Here is a 21971-nt window from a genome sequence, read left to right as displayed (position 1 = left end):
CACGCTATTATTTTTCAATTTCAAGTTATTATTTTTCAGTTTCAACATCCATTTATTGCCTTTCAACTACATTCTTATTGTTTACAAATATAAAGTCCCTAATCTGGCTCCATACCCTAAAACCATGCGGACCAATTGGAATGAAATAAATTGTATATTTTACTCCTGCCTTTCGCCCAATGTATGGTGGGATAGGTTCCAGCCCCCCTGCGACCCTGTTCAGGACAAGCGGGTTAAGATAATGGATGGATGGAAGTCTGTAGTCTCCGATTCACACTCCGGAGCAGAAGGTGGCGGTAATGCAGTATAGGGTTGTATATAAACCGCCGTAAAACAACAAAAGGAAAAAGAAGGTCACGCAAAAAAAATAAATAAATAAATAAATATGGCTGCCTGTGCATGGAGCGTGAGCACGGCGATGTGCTCCTTGAGAGCATCTAAGGGAAAACATAATCGTAAGGCAGTTTTTATTTTCTAAATATGCTGCTGTAATTTCCTAGTTAGAATATGTTTTGCCTTTCGATTGTGTACAAGTTCCTTTTCAAGGTTATCGCTTGATGAAGAAATGTGCTCCACTGTGGTTTTCTGGTGGTGAGCTAGCTCTAGTTGGTTTAACCTTAAATGCACATAGAACATGTATTAACGTTTGTCTTCTTCCCCTCAGGCTTCCTATCGACATCCCTACTGCGACTTGCATCAGGAGCGGATAGTGGCCAGACACCTAAATTCAAGCCTCCTATGAAACCTGTCATTCTCGAAAAGAGTGACACCGAGATACCGGTCCGCAGGTAACGTTGCCCTAAAATTTTGCCTCGCGTTCTGCATGCAAGCGGAATTAATGTTATGTTCCTGTGTTCTGTGTGTTAGTGTATCAATCATATAATTTATTCTTAACCTCATCTTCCCCTGTTGTGTGCTGCCATCCATGGCCACATTAGCTAGCACAGCACACACCACTGCAATGTCAAATATAATGAACAAACATAATGAAATGTTAGAACAGGAACAAATTACATTAAAAAAAAGATAAAACACCTTGGTACACACACCTAAATATCTAATCATTGACATGGTACTTCAACACCATGAGTGGAATATTTTCTTGCGTGCCCTGGGATGACATTACTCTGTATTCTTTTCACAACAGTTGCTATGTATAATCAATTCAGTTACAAGCTATGTTTTGAAACAGCTGGTCGACCAGCTACCAGCTTAGATGAGTTTTCAGCACTAACCATACTGGTTATGGATCTGGGCTGCGTTTCCCAAAACCTTAACTCTACGTCGTTCGTAAGTTATACCTTAAGCTCTACCTTAACGTTTCAGCATGTTTACGGAAACGTTCTTAGCTAAGTATACCATCTGTAAGTGATACTTTCGTGAGGTTGGTCTAAACCACTCTTAGCTATACCTTAGTGATGTTGTCAGCTCACTAGTGGCCACCACTGTTACGACTGCAATCCTCTGAAATCAGCAGTTGTTCCTAGTTACATCTCAATCTGTTAAGAAATATGTACATTAATAATTCTATACTTGAAGCTGGCTAATAATGTCACTAAAAAAACACATTAATGGGTGTGCTTTCATGCGAAGAATAAAATTGTCTTATGATGGATGCATTTTGCACTTTATTGAACATGTAGCTTCATTTAAATTATATTCATAAACAGACAATGCCCCACTCTCTCTGTGGGCTGGAGTGATGTTATGTTTAACCATAGTTCTTTCTTTGTTTTGTTGGATACTGTAGTCCTAAAACTGGAAAATGTTTCTTTATTTAGCGCCACCTTCTCCAACAATATCTCCGTTTCGTTTACTGTGACGCTGTGGGACTGCTTCTTTCTTTATGTTCTTTATGTTGTTTTTGTGTTGGTGCATTTTGCTTGTTGGTGCGCTTTTTATGAAAACCAAGAAATCAGATAAATTGAATTACACCAGTAATGTGATGGTTCTTCTGGCAAATAAACCCTCATTGCAAAATCATTTAAGGCACCATGACAAAGATATTAAAATTATATAAATAAAACATGACTTGCCAAAGAAGGCTTATTGCCAGGTGACGTAGCAGGATGAGGCGTGATACCACAATTTGAGGTACGGGGTTCTTGCACCCATTTGGCGAAAATTATAAATACAGTCGGTTAATTAGTTTGTATGTTTTTAATTCTATTCATATTTTTTTATAATTTCCCACCAGTCTTTATTTATCAAGAACACTACTTTCTCTTATAACGCAGTCAAGCAGTCGCTGCCTGGAGTGGATAATTGATTAGCTGTCGATGGGCCTAGTAACGTTGCATGTAGAAGCCATGTGATAGTTTGAGAAATAGCCATGTTTGAACATTTGGACACACCTGGTCAAAAAGCCTTTTACAATTAATATCTATGCGTAAAGAAGCAAACCTGATATCTAAAAGGTACAATGTTAAACATGACACATTTATTCAAATTTTAAAGCCAAATTACTTTCTATTTCTGTTTTTTACAGTTTCAGTATAATAAAAAAATGGAAAAGACCTTGAGAACCCTGTCAGTTAGTACTGTGTAACAGCTTGTGAAAGTTTCACTTTGTCATTTTGACAATAAAGTGTGCAAAAAGTAAAGGGGTCTGGATACTTTCTGAAGCCACTGTATATTTTGGCTGTAATTATCATGGTTTGCATGTTTATATTATAGCAACCTATGCAATTGTTTTATGAGATTTGTTTCTGTCTTCCTCAATCTTCCAAACTGGAATAGGTGGGAGTTGATTTTAAGGAGGCGCTACGAATAAACTTATGGTCTTGTTTTTGGGCATTCTCTTATGTATTGTTGCTGGAAGTTTGTTATTTTAATTTATTCCTTGGGTTCTAGCCTATAGAAATAAACAATGACAATGATGTTAATTATTCTCATACTTAGGTGGGAGCCTATATTTATCTCCCTTTACCCAAACAGCTGCAGAAATTACAATGGATATTACAATTTTTCTTTTGGTAAGATCATTCTTTCGAACATAATTTCTTTCCCACATGTTATCTCCAGTGTTATTTTTTTCCCGCTAGAAGTTGCTTGAATGGAAATACAGCTCTGAAGGTAAAATGTGCATGTATATTTTGTCCAAACTGTTTCGAAATTTCCTTAAGTCAATGAAAACCTGGTTTCTGTTTCCGTTGGAGCGTGTTCAACGCAAGCAATGCTGATGTTGCGCTGTCATACAATTTTTCATCATTGTGAAGAGTGTCTGACCAGCAAGCGTATGTAGAAATGTGTTAACCCGCCAGCGCAATTATATGAAGAAATGCCATATTTTTTACGAATAATACATTTTATGATATTAGCTTCTCATTTATAGCTCAGTGTGTGTTTATGTTTTTGGACCCATTATTCCCATAATGCTACATTACAGATTACATTATTTTATGAAAATACATTTCTTCAATCCAACTTTCATTTCTCCTTTTACCCCAAGATTCGTGAGCCCCGAATTCATCCCTCCTCGGCAAAGAACAAATCCACTGAAATTTGCTCTTGAAAGGAAAGACATGCTTAAAAGGCGGACAATGCTGAAAATTCCAGAATTTTATGTTGGTGAGAGTCTGATTTTTCCAGTCAGTCAGTCAGACAGGATAGATTTGTTTCGGAATTTTACAATGAATCAGTGATTCTCAAACTTGGTCCTTGGGGGTCCCCTGTGTATCCTGTTTTTTGTTCCAACCTTTGCAAGTTGCAATCCCATAAGCAGTGAATTTTTCTTAATTAGGCACTTTTAATGTTTTTTTTTGTTGCTCTCTATTTCAGAAATAGCTATGCATGCCTGGAAGACGAAACATCCCAGTCCATATTGTGCTATATTGCAAACAATTGCATCAAAATAGCATCAAAATGACTGAGGTGCAGGGCTTGATGCAAACCTTTTGGCTGTGGCTAGTGGTTTTCAGCATGCAGCCACATGCAAACAGCTTCAAAGTGTTTGTTTTGTGACCCTTCATGACAGTAGAGAGGGCAGATTCGGATTGCAGCACCAAACACAGGAAACAAGCATGGGTTGGGGGGTTGTCTGGTGAAAATACTCAGTGGTGTGTGACTATGGAAAACAGCAAGCAAAGTGCGACATGCAACGATTTGTTGTTACGCAGCAAGGATATGCAAAGACCCCAAGCTGAGTCTAGAAGATCGTTTACCAACACTAGCCGAGTTTGCCTTCTCCCACTTAAGAAAGTAGAATTAAAGTAGGTAGGAGTTCAATACTGGGTGTATCCTGCCATCGTGGCTAGTTAGATTGAATGAGTTACTCTCCATTGCAGAATTCTATCTGCATTTATCTGGTGCGGGTGTTAATTCCCTGCTGAGGTAAATGACCGTATGGACACCTGACCACTATAAACATTTGGTACATAAAGAAGAATTCAAAGACACAGCATAACAATCCAAACCTGTATTGTGTGAATAAGATTAAAAAAGATACAAAAGATCCTAAAGGCATGTTCCACAACCTTAATTGAACAGAAGGATACACAGGGGTCTGCCAGGATTTTTAGAACCACTGCTTTAAACAAAGTGCATTGCATAATCCTATGTTTAATAATGTTAAACGTGAGATTGTTGTTCTCATAGGAAGCATTTTATCTGTGACCATGTCGGACCCACACGCCAGTGAAAAAACAAACCGCTTTGTGGGTATTTGTATCCAGAGATCAGGCAATGGCCTCGGAGCCACTTTCATCCTCCGGAACATTATTGATGGGCAAGGTAACATAATGCAACTTTCTTCACAGATGATCTTGCATGAGCAAATTTAGATGTTTTGGCATTGTCAGGTTCAAGGAAAAGTAATTTCAGGAGGCCGAATCTGTTGTGTTGCTTTACCTCAGATAATCTTTGAGCATTTTCTCTCTCAAATTTCCTGCATGCAAGTTCCGTATATAGCAATGTTCTCTGTGTAGCCGTCCCAATTGTCATGTTTTTGCTCCAGGTGTGGAGATCTGCTATGAACTGTACAACCCCCGCATACAGCAGGTGGAGGTACTGAAGATGGAGAAGAGGCTGGATGATAATCTCTTGTACCTCCGAGATGCCCTGCCTGAGTATAGCACCGTGGACGTTAACATGAAGCCTGTTCCCTCCTCCATTAGCGGGGAAGTGCATCTCAATGCAGTGAGCATTCTTTTACTCCCTTATTTTTATCTTTATTTTGCCTTTATTTAACCAGGAATGCCCGATTGAGATCAAAATCTGCTTTGCAAGGGGGACCTGACACATTCTGCAGCCGGAACACGAAGTTACCCAACAAGACAGCCGGTCAAATTATAAACTAGGGATGTGAGAAATCATACCACTTTGTAAATGGTTAACTGTCACCACTACTGCTTATGAGTATCTTATTTATCAAAAAATAAATAAAAGAGATAAACGTACTGATAAAAACTTTATTTTTGGCCATCTTAAATAGGTCAATTTAAATGTCAATATAGTAAGTCAGATAACAGCCTAATTGCCAAATTAAAGATTTACATTTACATTGACAGCATGCTCACAGATCTGTAGTTAAATGCTGTGTAGGCTACAGTCTCCTCAAAGTATTGGAACAGCAAGGCCAATTCCTTTGTTTTTGCAATACACTGAATACATTTGAGATTGAGATAAAAAGATGAACACGACACAAGATTTCTGAATTTCAGCTTTTGGTATTCACACCTATATGTGTTGAACTACTTAGAACATAGCAACTTTGGTATCAGACCATACAATTCTTAGGTGAGCAAAAGTATTAGAACAGAGAGTATTTAAGTAATTTCAAGTAAATAATGCTTAATATGTGGTAGCATATCCCTTGCTTGCAGTAACTGCATGAAGCCTGTGACCCATTGTCATCCTCAAACTGTCGCATTCTTCTTTTATCATGCTTTTCAATGGTTTCACTGGAATCTCTTTCAGTTCTTGTTTGTTTCTAGGGTTTTTACTCTCCTCTGCAGGAGGTGAAATGCATGATCAGGGATGCATACACACATTGGTTCCTTCTCCTCAGAGAATGGAAAAGCATCACCAAAAAAGCATCAACAGTTTGGTGATGTGAATGGGTCGCAGACTTGATTAATATATTGGTACGTACTGGTGTTTATGATCATGTCTATTTTAGCAGATGTTCCAGGACCTTTAGAATTTTTCATATTTAAAACAAATAAAGACTGGCCATATTTAGTATATCAGTTTCACCCTTCTTCCCTCCATTGGAATTACATGGTACTGCATTTGGCGAAATTTGTGGAGGAATAGATTCCATGCATTTTGAAATATGGTGGTTGGTTTTTTAAATATGAAAATTTCTACAGGTCCTGGAGCACCTGTTAAGATAGACGTGATCATGAACACCAGTACGTACCGAGACATTTAAAGGTACAATAGGTCATTTCGGACTCCTAATGGTGAAGAGAGAAATTGCAGCAACAAACACCCTCAAACCGCAACATGCACTGTTTTGGATAGTTGGCAGTGAGAAACACGACAGAGCCTGCCGTCTACGTAGTGTTCCAGTAAGAAAATGTTCGCCTAACAGGTGACTTTATGAAATGTTGATTTAAGTGTGCTGCACAACACTATTTATATGTTTTGCCTTTTTTAAGTTTTCACTTTAGCTAACCCAACTATATTATGAGCAAGCAACTTGGAACCATACTTGAACTCCTTCACTTGGGGCAATGACTTGTTCGGACCGGTGAGTCCCACACCCACTGGAAACGTGCTTGACTTTGTGCCGAGGATGTGGACAGAGCTCTCACTTTGGTTATACAGGGACCGGATGGCTAGTAGCTACGGCCTCGGTACCCCATACTCCCGCAGTACCCCCCACAGGGTATCATCAGACCTGCGGCTGTATGTCTTGGACACTCGGGTGAAGAGAGGAGCAGAGCTGTCAACTGATCACCACCTGGTGGTGAGTTGGATCAAGGGGCCGGGGACGCTGCTTGCACATCCCGGGTGAGGCTGGGGACATGGAGTCCGAGTGGGCCATATTCAAAGCCTCCATTGCAGAGGCCGCAAGCAGGAGCTGTGGCTAGAAAGTCATCGGTGCCTGTCGGGGCGGCAACCCAAGAGGGAGGCCGTCAAACTGAAGAAGGGGGCCTTTCGGGCTTGGCTGGCCCAGGGGTCCCCTGAAGCAGCAGACAGGTACCGGGTGGCCAGAAGGGCTGCGGCTTCGGCAGTCGCTGAAGCAAAAACCCGGGTATGGGAGGAGTTTGGTGAGGCTATGGAGAAGGACTTTCGTTTGGTCTCGGATGTTCTGGCAAACCATCTGACGACTCAGAAAGGGAAAGCAGGGCTTGTCTCAGGCTGTTTTCAGCAAGGGAGGAGAACTGCTGACCCGGACTGGCGATGTTGTCGGGCGGTGGAAAGAGCACTTTGAGGAGCTCCTGAACCCGAACAACACGTCCTCTGTGGAAGAGGCAGAGCCCGAAGACTCGGGGCAATCTGTACCTATATCCCTGGCGGAAGTTAAATGAGCTAACTATGGATAATTTGCTTGTAGATCAAGTCTCATCCCGAAAAGCAATCATTACAAGGGTAGAACGGCAATGCGAAACATTAGCCACAACCACAAAATGTAATCTCCAAACAATAAAGCATGTTGCAACAGGCACCTGGACTGGCTTAACCACGGACACACTGCACAATATATAGCCGATCATCTCACAACAGCCATGTTTCACTGACACCTTCCAGCCTGCTACTAATGAAGGATTTAAGGCCGCTAGAATGAGTCGTCTGGTGGGAGCTTGCAGCAGATTAGTAAACCACCATCATAGCGGCTACTAATTCACTGAAAGGAAACTGCTATTTTTTTTTTTAAACCATTGCATGTCATTTGGCTGATGCTTCTATCCAAAGCAACTTACAGTTGATTTAGACTAAGCAGGAGACAATCCTCTCCTGGAGCAATGCAGGATTAAGGGCCTTGCTCAAGGGCCCAAGGGCTGTGTGGATCTTATTGTGGGCCATCTCTGCTACCCTGTCTGACAGGAATGTGGCTAAATTAAGGGAGGCTAGGAACTAACTGATGACCACTGGCAGGCCATGGAAGACATACTGCCTGTGCCGCGTAGACTTAAAGGAAAACACCAACACCAATTTTGGGAAATATACCTTTTTTCCAACTTAACCAGACTGAGACAAGATGTTCGATTTCATTTTCATTTTTTTGCATTCACTGGCTCAGTTTCCATGTTTGCGAAACATTTTAGCTTAGCATATACCCTGCATTGCTCCAGGGGAGGATTGTCTACTGCTTAGTCTAAATTAAATATTAAGTGTTTATAGACAAGTTTATACAATTTAAAGCATTTTTAATCTTTAAAAAACTGGTTTAGGTAGGTGGTTTTAATCTTGTGACTGATCGGTGTATTCTTGGACCAAGCTACGTAATACTTTTCTGGATGCTTCAGTTGCATGTGATCCAGCATAGTGCTGGTTGAACTATGAAAATTTCACTCTTCTTTTGGACTTTAGGGTATATTTTTAACTATAGAATAAGTTGTGGTATTCAACCCATAAAAATGGGTGCAGAACTAATACTGACGTAGTACATTTTTGTGTGTGTTATTTTTGTCAGCTGAAAGTGAGGATGAAGCCAAAGCCGTGGTCCAAGCGCTGGGAGAGGCCCAAATACAACGTCCAGGGCATCCGCTTTGACCTGCGCCTCTCTCCAGAGAAGATGGAAGAGGCCCAGAAATGGGCTCAACCCTGGCTAGAGTATGACATGCTCAAAGAGTATGATACCTCCTCCATGGAGGACATCCTCTGGCGGGAGGTGCAGGAGGAGACATGCAAGTGAGCTTCTCTCCAATGTGCAGTGCGAGGTCATGGCAACGTTTTTTTGTCATCTATGCTGGGCTCAATAGGGATTGGATTCTCTTTGATGTTTCCTCAGCAATCAGAAAATACTGGGTTTGAGACCCTAAATATCTTAACCAGAAGCTAAGGACTTGTGCATCTCTTATGATGTACCCATCAAAACAGTTTTCCCTTTTGACAGCAGGTAGCTGAAAGTTTAGAAATAGAGCCAAATACTTGTGGCCCAAGAGACATTTTACATGTCAATCAATCATGTTTGTATTTTGATGATTGTACTCTGATCACATTTGGGGTCTGAAAATTCATCGGTTAAAATAATAAGTGGGGTTAGCACAGAGTGAAGTATGTGTGTATGTATGTCATATGTGTTCCAAAAGTAAACTAGTCCTGTAAGAAAATAGAGCTGCTTGGATCCATTTTGATACCAATATATGGATACATCACAACCCTAACCATGTTTTATTATCCCTGGTTTCAGAAAGGCTGCAGTTCTGCCCTGTTTCAAGGAATAGTCCAACATTCTTGGGGGCTTTTGTATAATTTCCAAGCTGCTTTAGTTGAAATACTTCGAAGTGTATTTTCTTGCTTCAGATCACATGCCCCAATGCCCCAGTACCTGCCATTAAAAGGTGAATAGGTTCTCAGAAAATGCCTTCCTCGTACACTACTGCCTGGGCCAATGGAAAATGTATGCTAAAATTTAAGTAACATTTTCAAGTATTGCATGTGCCAAGCACTCGGATTTGGAAAGTACATAGAGTTAAGGTACATCTTGAAATGTACACCTACTCCCCACTATGTGTAAAGTCACTCCTAAAATAGTCATTGACATAGTGCATCAATTTGAAAAATTGGGAAACTTCTTAAGAGGATAAATTCAAAATTTATCAAACATTTTTCTTCTGTAAAAGTCTGCATACTGCAGCCTCTCGAGATTTCACGCAAGCCTCTGAGCCACGTTTCAAATGTGGGGATGGAGTTAGTTTTCCACCTTTGTAATATCACCTTTCATTTGTACAATGCAGCAATGTTAAGTAAATTAAAGTGGTCATGTTTAGTATTTTATTGCATATCCTTTGCATGCCATGACTTCCTGATGTCCTTTCAACATCATCAGGATATCTTATTTTCAGGTTGTCCTACAAGCAATACTAAAACTCTCTGCATTTGAATGCATCTGGCAATTTGGGGGTGGGACTAGATTCAGCTGTAAACTACACTGCTACAGCATGGACACATTTGTTGGCTGAATGGCTTTAAGACATCAAGGGTCCAAAGTATCAAATGAGCCTCTAACCACCGTGCCGCTGCCAAATATGCAGTAGTAGATATGAAAAGGATAGTTTCTCTTGACACATTTTCCTGTTGAACTCAATTATTTACATATTACCTGAATTCCACACATTTCCCGAATGGGGTGCTTTTTGTATGCGGCGATCCTCCCCGGCCGAGTCCCTCCACCCAGCCTCGGATCGGTGGCCCAAATATGCTACTCATGTGCTGGCCTTACTCTGCTTTGGCACGAACCCCGATTCTTGATGCAACTGCATTGAACTGATGTCTGCAGCAACTATACTCAGTCAATAGCAATGCAGCGGTTGTGTGTTCATTTGCATATTTATGTAAAGCCATCTATCACCCTTATGACACTTCCGCAGCACGTTTAGGCATTCTGTTATATTCATTAAATTGTGATGTACGTAAGCTTCCAGAGTGTGTTAACATTTGGTATATTCATAACAATTTTGTTATATTATGCCCCATAACGTGGTCCTTCATCATTGTGATGTCCTCTTGACTGAAACCGCTACTTCAGAAGATTTTAAACAAAAATGGCTCTGAGACACTAAGGCATGGACTCTACAAGACCTCCGAAGGTGCCCTGTGGCATCTGGCACCAATTCCTGTAATTCGCGAGGTGGAGCCGTTGTGGGTTGGCCTTGTTGTTCCAGAACATCCTACAGATGCTCAATCGGATTGAGATCTGGGGAATTTTGAGGCTCAGGCAACACCTTGAACTCTTCATCATGTTCCTCAAACCATTCCAGAAAAATGTGTGCAGTGTGGCAGGGCACATTATCCTGCCGAAAGATGCCACTGCCATTGTGGAATACCATTCGGTGTACCTGGTCCGCAGTGATGTTTAGATAGGTGGCACGTGTCAAATTGACATCCACATGAATACCCGGAATGCACAGACAGTGCCCCATTGCTGTGGTGGTGTGTTCTATTTGGTCCAGTGGAAAGAGTGTCCCCTATTGGCCAGGCAACACCTCTTACAACAGTAATTTCGTTTTTCCAGGTCTCTCATTCAAGTATTGAAGAAGCCCATTCTTGCTTAGCTTCAGCAGTCAGCCATGCGAAGGGTAGCCAATTTTTATTTAACTTTACAACTCAGCAAAGCAAGTGATAATTAATACACAAAACTTCCAGAAGGCACTGTATTTATAGTATATAAAGTATTTATATGTATCGTCTTTACAAACCATTTTACAAACCATTTACAAATGTTTATTTAAGCAAAAAAAAAGTACTTTCTCTAGTAGCAAGGTTATTTCCCTTCAGGTGAGTTTCCTCTTACAAATGTTATAAGGGATTTATTTATTTTTACTTACGGTAAGTGATACAAAAATATTTTTAATAAAGTAATTATTTGAAAGTTGTTTTGTATATAATTCATAATTGGTTCATAATTGCTGGAATTACCTCGATAAGTTAATTGCGCAGTTTTCCTTTTTTCAAAATGGAGGATGAGATGCGAGCTAGTTTTAACTGTCTACAGATATTTAGGTAATGATCACAGTGTGTCCAATCTCATAAAAAAACATTCAATCTTAAAAAATATAAGTGATCTTCAATTCGTGTATTTTCATTCAGTGACAAACATGTTTTCGGACATAGGCACCTGCTTCCTGTGGGCGATTCCCTGTCTCATGACATGTCGAGGGGTGGGCCGTGGGTGTGATTTGTACCTGAACAATAGGGGGCAGTGTGACGTACCAAAGCAGCGATTTCTCCTCCCATCCTGCGGTTGAATGGTAATGAAGCGCCGCGACTGTCAGCCATGTTGTTGGTGTGACACCACACTGCTACCAGCAACAGGTACAACACAGGGCCGAGCATATTTGTTTATAAAATACAAGACCAAGTTTTACGATTCACACTTTTCTGGAGAAGGATTTTCATGTCTGGGAATGTGTTCATCGTTCAGAGCAACGGTTAAAGAAGAAATCCAGAGCCGTTTGTTTGGAGCACCGCGATAAGTGACTTATCACGTAGCTGGGTAAGTTGGCTATTTTCATCCATAGCAAACGAAGCTGGATTTTTCAGGCTGGATGCTCACCTTTATAAGGATCTAAAGACCGAAACGCGTTCTTAGTGCTATAGCTACAATGCTATCAGAAGGCGGTCAGAAGTTTGCATAGAGGCGATTAAATATTCATACGTTTTCGTAATATGGTGCAGGGTCCAATTTGGCTTATTTACTGCAGTTTCATGAGGAATGTCTAAAAAATGAATCTTATGTTCTAACTCGTTCAGCAGGTTGTATTAACGTTAGTGCTACCTACCTAGCCATGGCAGCCTGCGACACACCAGGGCATGCTTGCTACGGTGTTCTGCGTTTTCAGCCGGGTTTATTCCAGTTTATTATAACTTTCTGGGACGTATTTTTTGTTTTATTTTCTGAACCACAAGATCGATGATATGCCTTCGTTTGTGTGTTCTTAGCTGGTGTCGTGGGGTAAGTCGTAGGTTGCAAAGAATGTTTGCACAACACAGGAATAGGAACATGGGCTAGCCTACATGAGTTTGTCCAGAGTAGACTAGTTGATAGTTGAAACGAGTTAACGTTACAGTTATACCAGGATAGCAACGTGCTGTGCTGGCTTTGTTGATCAAAAACGTATAGGACAAACTCACGATAACAATGTTTTTTAATTGACATTTACGTTAGCGGCCGCTGCTGTCGGAAGGAGAATTTCCTGTTTGGTTACATGCATTTCCTCGCCACAGTAACGTTGGAGGAAATAAAACAGAAAATGCCATAATGCAGGTGCCTGTCGCTTTCGTTCAATCGGGATAGTTCAGACACGAACACGCAGATTTGGACAGTTGAAACATTGTCAGAGTATGAAGTAGGACGAGGAAAGGGGAAACTTGACTGATTTTGGTAATAAGCTAGCTACACATTTCGTTGCGAGTAGGCCTATATTAACTTGACACAACTACAGGAGGGACTGAACTGACTTGTTCCTATTCCATCCTCGCAAAGTATTGACGGACGTTTGGATTAGCTAGCTAACTATATAAATTATATTATAATTAAGTAGACCACTCAGCAAAACAGGCCAAATTGAATGAAGTGCAGTATTGGACTTTAAATGCACAGTGAACACAAAGAAGCAAGGGCTGACTGACCGATCACGGGAGACGATTCTGTCAGTGTCAGTGACGTCTCACACAGTTCAATATGCTGGAGGTCAGGATTACTGCAACTTTCAACTCGAGGAGACCCCATCTTCCATAGCTTTAGGTGATCCGCATATTTGTGCCAAACGCTGTCACGATAACGCGTATGGCGCAGTGCCGTTTACTGCAATTGAATGTAGCCAACGTGCTTATTAGATGCAGAACGAATTGTACAATGAGAACATGTATGCCATTACTCGAGCTGTCCCGCGGTTATTTAGATTTATTTACATTTTTCGCTTGTAAGGAATGCTGTGTGAACTGTGCTCTCAGTGAATGGCAACCAATGCTTTGTGCAGTGCGAATCTTTGTCACGTATACTTGTACATGACACCATTCGTATCATGGTGGATATTTTGGAGATAGTTCTGAACAGGCACAGAAAAGACTTTCAACCGCCTCCTGTGGGTACTTTCACAGTACTTTAGTAGGGGGCAGTTTAATGTTCTGAAGCCACATTTATTCATTTAGCGGATTCCTTTGGCCACAGTGGCTTACAAGGACATTGTGGCAAACGGCGTCAAATGGAAATGACAAGATAACAAGATGACAAGATGGATAATTACAAGGTTCAGAATAGTACACATATACGGTGTAATAATGTTTATGACCAACCCATTTTGTCTTCATTTGCCACAATATTGGATTTGAAATCACACAATTAACATGTGGTTAAAGTGCACATTCTCAGTCTTTCACCATGTAGGAATTACAGCAGTGTATTTACATGGGCAATTCCGGTGTTATGGATGTGACATTTGGACACAAAATGTCATACAAAATCCCTCAGAAAAATTACTGTTCTTACATGATTAAAAATGTGAATCCATAGTATAATGGCTGGTCATGGCTTGGGCTTGCATGGCTGCATGATGAAGTTCCTCCCAATTATTATAATGTTTTTGTAGACTTGTACTGCTACCATCATGAGTTACATCATCAATAAAGATTAGTGAGCCCACTCCAGAAGCAGCCATGCATGCCCAAGCCATGCATGCCTTCCTCCACCATGCTTCACAGATGAGCTGGTATGTTTTGGTTCATGAGCAGATCCCTTTTTTCCACACTTTGGCCTATCCATCACTTTGGTAGAGGTTAATCTTGGTCTCATCAGTCCATAAAACTATGTTCCAGAACTTTTGTGGCTCATCTCTGTATTTCTTTGCAAATTAAAATCTTGCCTTCTGATTCTTACTACTGATGAGTGGTTTGCATCTTGTGGTATAGCCTCTATATTGCTGCTCTCTGAGCATTCTTTGAAGCATTGATTGAGATGTGGCTAATATTTTGGGGTTTTTCTTCAGAGCTGTCGCAATGTTTCTCTCATCAACTGCTACTGACTCCTATAGTCTTTATGTTAAGCTAACACATTGTGCTAAAATGGAAAATGAACCAGTGAATGCACATAAATAGAACCTCAGAAAAAAGGTATATTTCCCAAAATGTTAGTGTTTTCCTTTAAGCCTTTAAGCCAGAGAAAATGTTATGGATGTGACTCAAAAAGACCAGTATTTTGAGAAGACCCCAGAAGGAAGCAGGGCAATCTAAGCACCACGCCTACTGGTTAAGTCGGCACACACCTGGACTACATTGTGAATTAGTCCAGGTTTAAAATGTGTACTCTATCAACAGTAGGGGGTGGAGACTGGGGAACACGTACGTGAGAACTGTGTACAGGAGCGACGCGGCTGGAAAGCAACAGAGCTGGAAAGCTACAGTTTGGTTTAATTTACTTTGGCTTGGACTCTCCTCCTAAGTTTCCTTTAACGGGTCCTAAATTCCACGGGGCCTTCGCCCGTACCATAACTCAAAGGTGGAAAACCCTATGGAGGCTTGGGGGACCTCTCTTAAGGCAAACAGGTGGCAACCCTGCCCTGATGTCTCTGGTGCACTCACCTCACCTGAGACCAGGAACTGGGAATTAACGGTTGAGCCAAACGGGCCGGTGGGACAGGGTTGGCCTTTAGGGGAACAGGGACCTGCAGATGGGGTGGGGTTAACAAGGGGAAGTGGGGTTGGGTCAGGTTTAAAACTGGGTATAAGGGTTGTGGTGGGGTACTGGGAAACTGGAACTGGGGAGCAGGTCGAAAGGGAAGGGGGGAGGGGTCTGGGGAATGAGAGGGAGCAGTTTGGTCCTTCAGAAGTTCGATCCACAGCTTGCAATGCCGCTATAGTCTGCAAAGCCTGATGTTGATTGTCCTGCAGGTGGCGGAGAACTTGCTGTTGCGATTCCTGCATCTGTGCTAGCTCCTGCTCCATCTGCACTGTCCATCTTTTGAGACTTGTGTATCTCGGGTTTTGTCACCAAAATGTCACACACTGCGTGACTCCCCTGGGAGGATAGATGAGCTAGCCGTGGGGAGATATCGGAAGTCAGGATTGCACCAACATTTTATTATTCAGTCCGGAGCAGGGAAGGGAGGGAGAGTGAGAGCAACTCTTAAAAAAATCTTCACCTGTCGCCCTCATAGGATATCGATAAAAATAATAAAGGCAAGCAAAATTGCGTTCCCTCTGTCACTTATCAGCTCTGTTGCTTTTCAGCCCCGTCTCTCTCATACACCGCTCTCCCGTACATGGTTGCTCGGTCTCAGAGCACACATCTGGACTAATTCACAACATAGTCCAGGTGTGTGCCAAATTGATCAGGACGTGGTCCTCGGATTGCCCTGCTTCCTTCCTGCAAACCACGCCCTTACCACAGGGGCATTTACCCAACCACATTTGATTTTCATATTAAGTTTGAAAATAACAAAAAACATTTGTTTTGACATTCATTTCTGACAGAATTACCTTTCAAAACCACCATCTGCTATTTTTACTTCTGTCCGCAATTTTAGCAGTGCCACACATCTTATTTGCCTCTGCACTAGCGATGATTGCACAACTTTGCAGGTGCTCCCCCGTCCTGTTCGCCTTCATTTGTCTGTCTTGTGTCACTTTTGGCTTCATTTGCACTTCCAGCTGAAACCTCGCCTTGCCAGATTCCTGAACGGTGTTGTGCGGAGTGACCTCTCCGTAGCCTAATGGCCTAATAGCCTAATACAGGCCAAATACAGGCCTGTATTAGCCTAATACAGGCCAAACTGGACAATGGCCCTGCCACCCTGATGGCCAAACCTTTGGGTGGATTTAAATCTACAGCTACACAGGCTCTGCCCATTTAGCAGCCCCATTATATCTCACAATCTGCTTATCTGGAGACTCAAAGAACTGGCTCAGTGGGTTGCATAGCACAAGCAGAACCAGCTGAGCTAATATAACCGAGAAGGAGAAGGCAAGTGACTGAGAGGAGAGAGTTAGCTAGTAGCCTTCTGGCCAGGATAAATATGTTTCTTGTAGTAAAGTATAGTAAGTATAGACCTATTTCATGGTGAATGGGGTGTGGGATTCTCTCATGCTGTCCACTCTTCTTAAAATGGTTTTATCAGAGGTTGGCGTATGACCGAAATATGAATCAGTTCAGAGTGGTTTCTAGATGGTTGTGCTATTATAAACCACATAAGACATCTTTAAATGATCCAGAGAAAAAGTGATTCAAAAGATCACCTTTACTTGGAACATATTTCAAAACACATTTTATTTAGCTACATATAGCTGGAAATGAACAACATCTCAGTACTGGAGCAGTGAGCTATAACAATGCTCTGAATCTGTCTTAACACAGTTCCAGCTTGTCAAATTCTAGAAAGGCCTGTAAAGGCTGCTTAAAAGAGCTATTTTCTAGAAAATTGTGTTGGGCCAATTCCAGTCCTCCAGCATACCATGCATGACTTGTCTTCTCCGCTTGTCATTTGAAGAAATGCAGTCCTGGTGGCAGGGAGGTAGTTGAGTAATTGTTGGTGTCACCAGCAATATTCATTCTGCTGTAACAGCTCTCCTACTAGAAGGCGTGTGGTTTTCCAACATGAAGATTTGTCATGGACAAACAGTTTACATCAAAAATGTATTCTGGTTACTCTCTGCATGCTTTTAGCAGAAGCAAAAAAATATGTATAGAAAAAAAAATCGAAATGGTTGCAGATGTGTTTGCTTGAGGTTAAGTTATTAATCTGAAAGAGTAGGATCTACTGAGTAACGTTAATTATTTCCCTTCACCATAATCAAAGATACACTCTTTGAATTGATCAGAGCCATTACACAAGCATTGGGGATAGCTTGCACAACAACTTGGAATGTCCTGAAAAATAAATAAACTGCTAGCGTACTGAGCAACAGACGTCGAACAGGTTGACCAAGGAAAACAACAGCAGTTGATGATAGAAACATTGTGAGAGCTGTGAAGAGAACCCCAAAACATCAGTCAGTGACATCATAAACTATCTCCACAGGACAGGGGTGAAGGTATCTAAATCAACTGTTCAAAGAAGACTTGGAGAGTACAGAGATAAGCCACAATAGTTCTGGAACAAAGTTTTATGGGCTGATGAGACCAAGATTAACCTCTACCAAAATGATGGAAAGGCCAAAGTGTGGAGAAAGAAGGGATCTGCTCATGAACCAAAACATACCAGCTCATCTGTGAAGCACGGTGGAAGAAGTGTCATGGCTTGGGCTTGCATGGCTGCTTCTGGAGTGGGCTCACTAATCTTTATTGATGATATAACTCATGATGGTAGCAACTGGGTGAATTCAGAAGTCTACAAAACCCTCTTACGGAGAAATGTGTCCAAACTAATTGGGAGGAACTTAATCATGAAGCAAGACAATGACCCCAAACACACTGCCAACACAACAAAGGACTTCATTATGGAGGAAAAATTGGAAGGTTTTAGACTGGCCAAGTCAAGCAGCAGACCTTAACCCAATTGAGCATGCATTTTACCTCCTGAAGAGGGGATTGAAGGGAAAAACCCTCACAAACAACTGAAAGAGGCTACAGTAAAAGCATGGAAAAGCACCACAAAAGAAGAATGCAACAGTTTGGTGATGTCAGTGGGTTGCTGGCTTGATGCACTTATTGTAATCAAGGGATATGCTACCAAATGTTAAGTGTTAGTTACTTTCATTTACTTTTCATACTCACTGTACCAATACTTTTGCTCAGCTAAAAATTGGGTGCTATGTTCTAAGTATTTTAACACATCTAGGTGTAAATGCCAGGAAATAAAAGCTGAAAAGATGAAATTATGAAACTAGCCAAGATTGCTACCTAGATCGTTGAAACACCTACAATTACATCCCTCCCCATACCCTTCCTTTTGAGAGTTGGATAGTGAGAAAATAGGAAGCCTAATATTGTTGTTTGTCTGGCTTATTTGAAAGGGACAACAGACGTGCTTCCTCTTGCCTTTTCTAAAACCCACATATGCACTGTGGGATTTATCGTCCTGTTTAAGTCGCTTTGTAGTTATAGGCTTACATTGTCATGATTAACCACTAAATTAAAATAATAATTATTTATACAATCCTTGGTGGATGTGATATAAAAATGTTTTTTCACTATTTGCTGTCTGACTTGTTTCATGTACACATTCATTCAAGCAGAGCATACAAAAATGAAGTTATTTCTTAATTAAAATACATTAATGCTTGCCCTTGATGATGTTCCAAACTATTTATTGTAGTCAGCATATTTTTTGGTGTATATCTCTGACAGTTTTCTGTCTTATTTTACATTACATTATTGGCATTGTGGCAGACGCTCTTATCCAGAGACTAAGCAGGAGACAATCCTCCCCTGGAGCAATGCAGGGTTGGGGGCCTTGCTCAGGGGCCCGGCGGCTGTGCGGATCTTATTGTGGCTACACTGGGAAGCCAACTGTCCAATTCCTTTTGGTCCCTTAAAATGGCAAGACTGTGTAAAAAGGGATGTCACTACTGATAACGCGATATGGCTGTAAATACCCTCACATTAAAGATGACAGTCTACACTTTAACCTCATATTCATTGTCAAATTTAAAATCCATTGTGCTGGAGTACACAGCCAAAAGAACAGAAATTGTACCACTGTCCAAGTACTTACAGACTGCGCTGTAGTCCCTCCTTTGCTCTTGCCATCCCTCTGATATGAGTCAGCCTTGGTTTCATCTGTCCACAAGACCTTTTTCTAGTACCCTGCATGATCTTTTGTACTTAGCAAAATGTAACCTGGCCATCCTGTTTTTATGGCTAACTAGTTACACATTCATGCCTGCCTCCTGAAGAGTGTTTCTGGTCTGTCAGACTGGTGTTTTGGGACTTCATTATGATATAACAACTGAAAAATGCGTAAAAATGTATTAATAATCCCATTACCATTGACATCAGTGCTATTTGGAGAGTTTTCTCAATGTCAAAACTGACATTCTGAGCCGTTTCAGATGACAACGAATGTGTGATGATAAAATATGATTCGGAAGTAGATTGTCAATGTGCATTTCAGATGTGTCAGCCAAGTTGGTGCAATGATAATATGTATTGAAAAATTTTACCAGTAAAATTTCATTTTGTGTTCAAATCTATAATGCTGAAATTGCCCCTATGTAATAAGTACTATTGTACAAGTATGCAACAACAAAACAAAAAACAAAAACAAATTGCTGTGAAAAGAATAGTGAATTGTGTGTCTGTGGTTTTCCAAAATTAAGTAAGGCCCTCCACGCTTGTTTTGCCACCCCACGTTACAAAATATGGAAACATTGCTAAAGCAATTACAACCTTGAGTAGTAATGGTTTCAAACCGTATATCCCTGACCATATTGACTGAAAATTTCACCAGAGGAAGGAAGGAACTAATGCAAATAATTACACTCGGGCTGGTGCGACTTATGGGGTTAGCCAGTTAGCTTATAAATATACAACATATCCGTTCCAGAATTATAGTTGGCTCTCTAGCCAGCTAGTTGTACAATATTCAAAGGGCATTTTAAATGTAGCTTTGTTTAGAATTTAGCACCTACGATATAAAATGTTTATTTCCACAACTCGTGATCATTTTCCCTTTTATTACAATGTTTATCTGGCAAGGAACTAAATACGAGCCTCATCTTAATCAACAAGTTGAGTAATTTTTTTTAGGCTTTAGAAAAACTACCAATGGGAGTGGATTTCTTGTGCTTCATGTGCTGTCATGTAAACTACTTCAGTAGTAGGCAAATGAGTGTTCCTTTTTTCAAGATTGAATTTTCACTCCACTAGGCTAATTGTCTAAAAGTTCCACTTGGCTAATTGTCCCCTATATCATTTGTAGCGTTTTCTAAACTGAACTGCTGGGCTTTTTTGTGATTACGTCACAGGAACGAGTCCTATAGAATCTCGTAATGGCATTATGTGAAATAATTTATTCTGATTAGTCAAGTCTTGAGCCTTTTCTACTGTGTAAGACAGTCTTGGGAAGTCTGACACAATTTGGTTTCACTAAAACTTAAACTGTACTGCAAAGGATTTGTAACATTTATTTTGTAGATGAGATCTCAGGATAATTGGCATAGAGTACACTAATGAATGATTAACTCCATTGGGTGGAACAAGGTGATCTAAGGTGAAAACCCTGCCTTTACACCTATCATTTTTTTCTAATTCGTCTCCTATTCTTTCCAGATAAATAATTTCAGATCTACTCATGTAGCAGCACACTGTATGGGAATGGGCTGAACTCATTTCAGACAACTGCATTGACTAGGAAGCATGATGCAATTTTACATGCGTCCTCAGCTCATTACAGTATGTCTCGATGGACTGTTATCAACAATGGCTCACTCCTGAGCTAAAGGGTGTGAGGAGGGAAGAGCAGAGGGAGCTTGCTCGTTTGGGTTGATAGAGGGCTGTTCTATGTTCTTTGTCGCAATGTTAGGTTGTTTTGCTTCTTTCCAAAGGCATCACATGGAGGTAGCTTACTCGCATTACTGTTAGCTAAAGTAATTTGTTCAGAAGCCTCTGGAGGTTGCTTGCTAGCTTGTTAGCCACCAGTACCCTGGAGTTACCCATCAACAGCTAACCATGGTGATACTGTGTTTATTATGCTGTTTCTGTTTAATCTTGTTTTAAGCTCAATATCAAATTTAGAATGATTTTAGGCTATTAAATGTAAGCTAACCATTTTTCGATGTACACCCAATTGCTTGGTCAGGTGGGTTTTTTTGTAAATGGTTATTTAACTAATTTGGCCAATAGATGCTGCAGGAAACCCTGCATTGGCCACTTACTAACATACACACACTCAAAGCACCCTATCATTTGTGTAAAGCTTTAGTGGGGGCAATTCTCAATGTTGAATTGACTTATTTTGCTTGTAATGGAGGTCATATCCTTTTCAGAAAATCTTGTTCCTGTGCCATATGTGAAGTCCCTTGAGGGCAGGGAGTGGATTGGGAACTCTGAAACCGGCTTAAAAATAGCTCATCTCATACATGGCTGAGATTGAGGCCAGATGAAATTTCCCTCTTTCAGGTGAAGGAATGGTTCTAGTTTGTGACCCTGTGGTGGCAGTGACCAGCAATACTTCTGGCAATGGCTGTCTACTTGATCAGGAACAGTGAACAACCGTGAACACAGTGACCTTGCGCACAGTTACTATGTAGGTGGTGTGTGCACAACTGTGAACACAGTGACCATGTGCATGACAGTGCATAATGTAATCTGGAGATTGGAACTTTTTATCATAAATCCAGTCATGGAACACATGCAACAGAATGCCTAGGGACACACTGTAGGAAGTTGAACCATTCCATCTGACAGACTCCTCTTGGCCAAG

General features: G+C 41.0%; 1 protein-coding gene across 1 annotated transcript; it reads left to right on the top strand.

Annotated features, from left to right (window-relative positions):
* Positions 1 to 357: 357 nt before the first annotated feature.
* Positions 358 to 9224, top strand: mrpl19 (mitochondrial ribosomal protein L19). Its single transcript, XM_061242542.1, has 6 exons — positions 358 to 455; positions 665 to 788; positions 3452 to 3570; positions 4597 to 4731; positions 4955 to 5136; positions 8585 to 9224. Exons 1-6 carry the CDS (start codon positions 386 to 388, stop codon positions 8804 to 8806), a joined length of 852 nt encoding a protein of 283 aa, XP_061098526.1. The 5' UTR covers positions 358 to 385; the 3' UTR covers positions 8807 to 9224.
* The last annotated feature ends 12747 nt before the right edge of the window (positions 9225 to 21971 follow it).

This window comes from Conger conger, chromosome 5 (genome assembly GCF_963514075.1).
Source record: "Conger conger chromosome 5, fConCon1.1, whole genome shotgun sequence".
NCBI lineage: Eukaryota > Metazoa > Chordata > Actinopteri > Anguilliformes > Congridae > Conger > Conger conger.
This window is presented reverse-complemented; position numbering and strand designations above follow the sequence as displayed.